We start from the raw sequence: 7,758 nt of genomic DNA, 5'->3' as shown, positions 1-7,758 counted from the left end.
AAAAAAAAAAAAAAAACCCGACCAAAAAAAACAAAAAAAAAAAAAAAAAAAAAAAAACCCACAAAAAAAAACGTCCTAGGGAGTAATGTACTGACCCTAAGCAAATAAGGCATAATTCTCTAGAGAAGGTCTACATCAGATTATCTGAAACCGTGATCTGACCAGGAGAGGAAGTAGCTATCTTGGTCAAATTAATATAAAGAAGCACAAATATATCTGAGAGAACAAACACTCCTCTGATAGACAAGTACTAACATTTAGAAAACATGACCATACTTTTTCTTAGGAAACTAACCTAAGTCAAAAACAATCTTAGGGCAGTAATAAAATACAAAATGTAAAGCCAACAGTCATGTTTTTAACCACACACACACACACACACAGTTTCTCTAGGCTGTTCACAGAAATTGCATCAAAAATATTTTACAATTCCATGATAAACTAATGTTAAATGATCACAATCCCACAAGGCATGGGTAAGTAGACAGATACCAATGATGAGCACAACATAACTTGTAACCACAAGGACAGTGCAAGCAATGGTTATTTTAGTGCTTTGGTTTACCATTGAGAGCTGTATTTGAAAGAGTCCCTAGTTTTGCTCTCAAGTTTGGAAAGAGACCTGCTTCGGCTCACGAATAATAATTTTAAAAAGTCCCATTTCCAATATGTCCTTTATGTGCCCAATGAATATTAACCCAGGATCTCCAGTTTGTTTAGTTTAAGACAACGCTTAGGGTCTGATGGCAGTACAGGTGATATTGTAACAGATTCACTTTATACAATAAAACATTTTTAGCTGCATCTTGATTTCAAAGAGGGTAAAATATAGGGGACCAAATAAGCATCTCCAATCAGTGAAATATCAAGCACTGGTGGAATGCCCCTAGCTTAAAGATTCCTTGAGAAGTCTACAGTTGGATGGAAACACAGGGTCCTGGGAAATTTGCATTAGCAAGAGGTATAAGAGGCAGATCAAGTATTTAGACCGTATCCACTATCTCAAAATTCACTCGAACCCGCTACAGCAACAACTTTGGGAATTTCAAACTTCAGGTAAAAATCACTTTATCATAAGACAACACAGTAGTGGAGCTAAACATAAATTCTGGGGAAAAGAAAGTTAATACCGCAGCTGTTGGCTAGGTATATCCTTAGGTACACAGTCAATGGTGCAGCAGCGCTTATCAGGAACATTCACTTCTTAAAAGGTTGCTTCTTTAGCTTCCACACTGTACTTTCTCCGCGTCCACACAGCCCCAACACACTCTGCTTTCCTTCAGGGGGCTTCTGACCACTCTCTTCCCTATGATAGGAAAAGGCCTGGAGCTGTGTGTCCATCAAGCGAGCCTTGGGTTTCCGCCCCTTTTGCCCAGCCACCAGGCTTCCAGGATGACAGTCCGGTAGCCTTTAAACGCTGACATTGCGCTAGGCAGCCCCCCACCAAAAGGCTCTTCCCTAGGCAATTTCATCCATAGGCACAGCTTACTGACTCCAGTTCTGAACCCTCTTCTGTCCCAGGCTTGATATGGAACTAGGCAGCCACCAGTTTTTATCTGAAGCGCCACCCATTCCGCACACCTGCTACTTCCTTCATTTCAAACTGCGAGGAGAGGCTTAACAACGACCTCCCCAAAAGTTTCCAATCTCCTGGACTTCTAGGAAACCCCTGGAAAGGGGAATGGAGAAAAACGACACCAGGAGGAGTCTAACGTTTTGCTTCTGTGTTCTCTGAAGGTTCCCGTGTCCAATATAATGTTACAGATTTGGACAGGAAATAGTCCATTGTGTCCTCCTGGGCCATGTTTGCACCGAAACTGACTGGGGAGAAGGGGCAGACACGGGAAACATCAAAGGATCCAAATCCCCTACACCTGTGTGCAATTCACTGACAAACATCTATTACACGGGAAAGCAGCGCAGGTCACGTTACAGTCACTGCAAACCAAAAGCGCCCCAGGCCGAGCTAAGAAGTCTGCAGGTCTCCTTGGCTAGGGGAGGTTTGATTTGAAATCCTCAGGCGAGAACTGGAAGGGAAAAGACGAAGCATCTTCTCCAGACACGCCGCAGGCGAAATCTAGCGGGACTGACAGGACCCACTCTTGTCCAGACGCCCCTGCGCTGGACAAAGGAGGCTGCCGCAACCTCTGCCCACGCGGGACCAGGCCAAGACGCCGCGCAACTCGCCCGGCCGCCTCCTCCGCCCTGCCCTGCTCACCTGCTCCTCCTGTCAGCCGCCATCAGTCCTTTTCTGTGCAGAGTGGACGGCGACCTCCCGCTCGGCGACGCCATTTCCAGTTTTTCCCGGGCTGCACACGTACCACCCACAATACAAACAAACCCCAGGCCGCGCCAGCCCCCGCATCCCCCCCCCCCCAGCTTCCCACCCTCGCCGCGCCTGCGCACGCCCCGCCCCGACGCAAGCAGGCCTCGCCTCTACCGGGGCTCGCGCAAGCGCACACTGCTTGCCGGGACCCGCACCACCCAATGGGCAGAGAGGAGGCTCTGGGAGGAACGGGAAGGGGCGGGGAAAAGAGCGGGGCTTCTCCCGCCGGGAGATTTGATTGGTTATCGATTCCCGCGGAAACCGCAGCCCCCTCCCCTGGTACCTCCGGCCCCTCCTGCAATAACTACAGCGAAACCAAAGAGGGTTGGGCTCCTCATTGTTCGCCTTGAACTTCCACGGCCCGGCCCGGGTCCGCCGAAGATGGAAAGCACTAGAAGGCGCTCGTCTCCGAGCCTGGAGTTGCTCCTGGTCGCACTTATCCTACCTGATGGCCCCCGTGCTGTCCGTATTTAGATTTCTCTCTCCTATTTACTAGTTGTCCCAAGGCACGGTTATCAAATCGTGTGAATTGCCTGGTTTGTATTGAAAACAATAGGCACCGGGGTTAGGATTTGACTCGAGTTATTTTTATGTTTGTTTGTTTTTTTTTTTTACTAGCATCTTGTTTTTGTGAAAACTCTCCAGCCCCCCTCACCCTTAGAGTCTCTAATTACCCTGTTATGTAATACCCCACCAGGAATCTAAGCGAGGTTTGATGAAACAGCTGTCACTCCGAAGTACCACTCCAGTTTCTTTCTCTCTCTCTCATCTTCCACCTTATTCTGGAAATGCTGGACGTCAGATGGGCTCCAGAATTTTTCCAGATGAATCCAACTGCCACCCATATCTCCAATGGGAAGGGCTTTCCATAGTCTGCCTCCCGGCTGGTTTGAAGACCCCGTCTGTGATGTACGGGCAGGCAAAACCAGTTTCTGATTAAGTAGATAGTAGGAAATGCTGGGCAGAGGAGTGCTGCCATGATAAGTTCTGAGAGCATGGCCTAGGGAAGTATCCATTTGTCTTCATAGAAAACATTGTCATCTTCAGGGTAAGCAACACAGATGTCGTAGGCAGGGGGTGGAGTAGTGGGCTCCAATTTGGGGGCCACCCTCAAGCTTTGCAGATCGGGAGCAGTGGATGCAACTCGTGGGCCCCTAAGTCGAAGAGCTCCTCCAGGATTTCCTCTGCGAGACATTGTCCCCTCTGAGCCCACTCGTCTCTTCAGCCTTCCTGGGCTGGGCCTCTCTAGCTGGCTAGGTTGTGCCCCCTCAACTCCTGGGGCTATAACGACACTGCTGTAAGGGGGTGGTTGCTCCAGCTCTTGGAGGTGGTGCTGTGTTTCTGAGTCCATCACTACGGCCTGTTCATAGGTTGGTACCTCAAAAGCCTCATTGACCCTGTGGGAGGAGAAACACAGCCGTTAGTGACTGCCTGAACGGAGTCTTTTTCCGTTCCACTCTGGCAAAAGACCCCTCTATTGTCTTCTGACTGTTGCTCTTAATAATACCAGTGACAGAAGAAAGCAGAATCTAGGCTTAAATTAAGGGCTTCAAGGGAATAAGGGCCTACGGCAGTGGTTCTCAACAAGTGGGTTGCGACCCCTTGAGAGGGATCTCATCAGATATCCTGAAGACATTTATGTTATGATTCATGACAGTAGCAAAATTACAAAGTAGCAATGAACTAATTTTACAGTTGATGGTCACCACAACATGAGGCACTGTATTAAAGGGCCACAGCATAAGGAAGGTTGAGAACCACTGGCCTAAGGGCGTCTTCCTGTCATCCCTCTTTCCTCACCGTGCAGTGCCTGGGGCCTCTGAATTCTCAGTCTGCCTTGAGCTCTGCCTAGATCGCAGGCTCCGTTCCACCACACAGGACAAGAGGCAGGCAAGAAAGCAGAAGCCAGCCAAGCAGAGGAAGAAATAAGCAAAAGGGGCAATGTTAGGCTGTATGACCAGTAAAGCCAGCCCCAGAAGGAGTGAGGCACTGCTCAGGAAGAGAAATGACTGCTTCAGTTTCTCCCACAACTGCCTTGGCACCATGGTCCCTCCCAGGGCACCTGTAGAGAGACAAACAGTTGTGTGTTAGCTTGTCACTGGCACCACACCAGGGCCAGACCCCAAAGTAAAAATATTATGCTCTTCTCTGTAGGTTCCCAGTTTTCAGTCTGAAACAGATGATCTTCAGGGCCTCCGGGGGCTCCATCGTGCCCTTTAGGTTATCGGTGTGGAAAGCTGGGAACCTAGTCTGACTCAGCCTCATGTGAGTTTCCTATGTCTGGGCACTGCCTGCCTTCCCTGCTTTCTCTCTTTCCTGCAGTCTCCCTTCCGGCTCCCAAGTACACCATGCAGGATCCAGGGCCAGCTACGCTGCCTGTGGCCTCAGTGCACACAGGCATCTCTGGAATCCAGGTGATCAGTCAGGCTTTTCACTTTTCCTGCTCTGGTCAGACCTCCATTCTTCTCCCCCCCCACACCCGTATGACCCTGCTGGAAAGACGGAGAGCGCTCATCACTTACCTCTCAGCCTGACTTTTGCTGTCTGCCACAGTTGAGTCAACCCATGCTCTGGATGGAGGAGAATGCGAACCAAGACACAACAAGGCCACAGGGACACCAACTACGTGAGAAAAAATCTTAGAAAGGCCTAAGGCAACCACCAGAAGTTCTAATAACTTTCCACACCCCAAGTAATCCCGACCCAGGCCTCTTCCCTCAAGTCATTAAGCTCTGATTTCAAGTTTCCTGTCAGCACAGAGGCTGGGAGGTGCGTGGGAAGGGGACACCTTTTCTCCGAGGAAACAGCGACAGTCAATCTCAAGACAGCTCCCACCGGCTAGACTCCCTGCCACTTTCCTGAGTTCGGTGTAGCAAGAACTCGCAGAAGCTCTCCTCCCAGACCAACCCAACTCCTGTGCCCTGCGCCCCGCCCAGCCAGGAGGCCTCAGGAGCTCGCTCACCTGTCTCCTAGGGACACAGAAAACCTGTCGCTGACCTGGAACTCAGCGGCAGAAGGCGGAGCCCACTTGCCCCACCCTCTCTTCTGCCCCAATCCTTCCTTCAAACCTAGTTTTTCTCCACCCCTTTCTCCCAAGACTGACCTGTTACCGCTCCTCTTTAAGGCCCAGTTCACCCACCGCTAAAGTCCTGTCCCCTCTGCTTCTCAACGGCCTTTGTACTTAGAACTGGGAATTAGTCTTTCCCTGGTCTTACTCAAAGCAACTTGGGCGCTGATCGCAATCCTAAGCACAAAAGTACTTTCTGATTTGTTTTGTACTTGTCTTTCCTGAACGGCTGGAGCAGACAGTGGTGTATTTCAATACTGGGCACAGAGGGAGCCTCGGGCGAAATCTGAGTGGTGCTTCAGGCCTCTGCAGTTTGTGTTTGTGGATTCTTTGTCTTGGAGAGTCGGAGGTGTGCTCTTGCTTCCCAGCTCAGTTAACTGGCTTCTTATAAATCCGAGTCCTTACAAATGAAGACTGCTTTAGAATCTGCACTGCATAACCACGTCCTTTTCTCTGCTCCAACTTTTGCTTGGTTATATAATACTCTCTGTTTCTTTACTGGTCTTATATTTTGAGTTTCTCAGGAGAAGTGATTCTATTCAGTCTTCTTCAAATCCCTGAAAGTAAGTGGATTCTTGACACTGGGTAGCTTCACTCTGTTGGGTTTATGCCCTACTCTAGTGCTCTAGTTGTGCGAAGGGCCGTGAGACTGAGAGAGGGAGGTGGCTGGGGCCCTCCTGTGTCCCAGGGTCAGAACCCAGTGGACTCTGTTCCTTTGCTGCGTTAGCACTGAGCAAACCCAAGAGAGGCTGGAACACAAATATAATCCAGGATCTCCAGGTATGGTTGAGGGGACCCTAGACAAGACTGATGGAGAGAGAGAGAGAGAGAGAGAGAGAGTGTGTGTGTGTGTGTGTATGGATTTGTGAATGAACATATCTGAGTAGTGTATGTGGGTTGTGGTGGAACTTCTGCGTGAACCTCTGTCGGTGCTTGCTCTGGAACAAAAGAGGGGGCATGGCAGGCTGTCGTGCCCATGTGAGGTGTATCTGTATATACAGTAGGAATGCGGACATGGAGGACAACTTGTAGTTATTTTGTTTGTACCAAATATTTTGTTTGAGCCAGTTTCCTTACTATTTAGCTCATATGGAGAAAGTATAGCTGGAATCCAGAATTAAACCGTCAGTTAATACTTCAACAGAAGGAAGTTGGTAAGGAGTTTCTGGTACATAAGTTTTCTTAAGGTGTGAGTTTGGGGAGGGAGAGGAATGGGGTAAGAGGCAAAGGGCCAGAGGGTGTGGGTAGGAGTGCCTATGAGTTCCTGGCTTTGCTCCTGAGGGGAGAGCTAGGACCTTTATCTGAAGGCTCTGGGCTGCCAGGGGAGGCTATAACCTTGAGATCTGATAACTGTGATAAGCACTAGATATAAGTCAGAGAGTCTGGACCATCTGCAGTCTGTGTTCTTTAATACCCTAACCCAGTAATTTGAAATCAATTGCATTAGTTTCAAACAGTTAGAAAATATTTAAAAGATAAAGAAAAAAATAAAGATTAGCAAGTGTCTTAATACCATGTGAAAGTTTGGTAATTCTAGGATGTTCACAAAACAGACCATTCTCTGGTTCATGCTAGTAAGCATTCATTACTTTACAATTTTAAAAAGTTTTAGAAGTTAGGTGGGAAACGTTTCATTTATTTATTTATTATGTATACAATATTATGTCTGTGTGTATGTCTGCAGGCCAGAAGAGGGCACCAGACCCCATTCCAGATGGTTGTGAGCCACCATGTGGTTGCTGGGAATTGAACTCAGGACCTTTGGAAGAGCAGGCAATGCTCTTAACCTCTGAGCCATCTCTCCAGCCCCCGGAAATGTTTCTTTTGATGATAAAGTCTTTACTAATTTCTGTTAAGGGATCAGACTCAGGACCTTTCATAAATCAAGCATACACTCTGAACTATCCTCAGCCCCATTAAGGTATTTCTAAAATCTATAAAAGATTTAATTGAATAGATATACCATAATTCTGTTAACAGACCATTCTGAAGTTTCCCTCAATAATGGCCAGCTGTTTTATCCATGTTTATCACTAAAATTGATGCTAGAGGAGATAGCAAGGAGGCTAGAGCTTGCCAGGGCCAGAGTAGGGGAGGAGCAGAGGAGCAATTGTTAATGGGGTTCTTGAGTAGTGATAGACATTCTAGTATGAGATGGTAGTGGCAACTTCTGCGCTTCAAAGACTACTCAAGGCAGTGAACATCTTACATTACGTTCTCCTAGTTTTTATGGATGGAATGATGGATTCTGAGAAGTGACTAAAATCTAATGTAAGTTTTTGTTGAGAGACAAAGAGAAATGAAAGTTTTTATTGCCCGGAACACAAAAGGCCAAAGTGTTCTCCAAGGTTTGACTTCCCTTTTG

General features: G+C 47.8%; 2 protein-coding genes across 4 annotated transcripts in view; both read right to left on the bottom strand.

Moving 5' to 3' along the window:
* The window catches only part of Casp2 (caspase 2), a 17,924-nt gene extending 15,569 nt beyond the window's left edge, over positions 1–2,355 (bottom strand). Inside the window, exon 1 of the mRNA XM_050164459.1 lies at positions 2,219–2,355. Coding sequence (XP_050020416.1) covers positions 2,219–2,292 — 74 coding nt within the window. The 5' untranslated portion in view covers positions 2,293–2,355. The remainder of the gene's footprint in view (positions 1–2,218) is intronic.
* Positions 2,356–2,440: 85 nt separating this feature from the next.
* On the bottom strand, positions 2,441–5,352 carry Tmem139 (transmembrane protein 139). Of its 3 annotated transcripts, none has more exons than XR_007595752.1 (4): positions 4,849–5,270; positions 4,127–4,388; positions 3,001–3,723; positions 2,441–2,859 (listed from the first exon to the last, which is right to left on the bottom strand). XR_007595752.1 is itself a non-coding variant. In XM_050164456.1 (4 exons), the coding sequence occupies exons 3-4, from the start codon at positions 4,369–4,371 to the stop codon at positions 3,327–3,329; spliced, it is 642 nt and encodes a 213-aa protein (XP_050020413.1). In that variant the 5' UTR covers positions 4,372–4,388; positions 4,849–4,948; positions 5,289–5,352; the 3' UTR covers positions 2,884–3,326. The 3 variants fall into 3 exon arrangements, 2 of the variants coding, with proteins under 2 accessions (XP_050020413.1, XP_050020414.1); XM_050164456.1 differs by lacking the exon at positions 2,441–2,859 and adding an exon at positions 5,289–5,352 and having other exon boundaries at positions 2,884–3,723; positions 4,849–4,948; XM_050164457.1 differs by lacking the exon at positions 2,441–2,859 and having other exon boundaries at positions 2,884–3,723; positions 4,849–4,948; positions 5,115–5,267.
* Positions 5,353–7,758: the final 2,406 nt, after the last annotated feature.

Source organism: Alexandromys fortis, unplaced genomic scaffold (genome assembly GCF_014885135.2).
Source record: "Alexandromys fortis isolate MF-2015 unplaced genomic scaffold, M_Fortis_MF-2015_v1.1 scaffold_133, whole genome shotgun sequence".
Lineage (NCBI taxonomy): Eukaryota > Metazoa > Chordata > Mammalia > Rodentia > Cricetidae > Alexandromys > Alexandromys fortis.
This window is presented reverse-complemented; position numbering and strand designations above follow the sequence as displayed.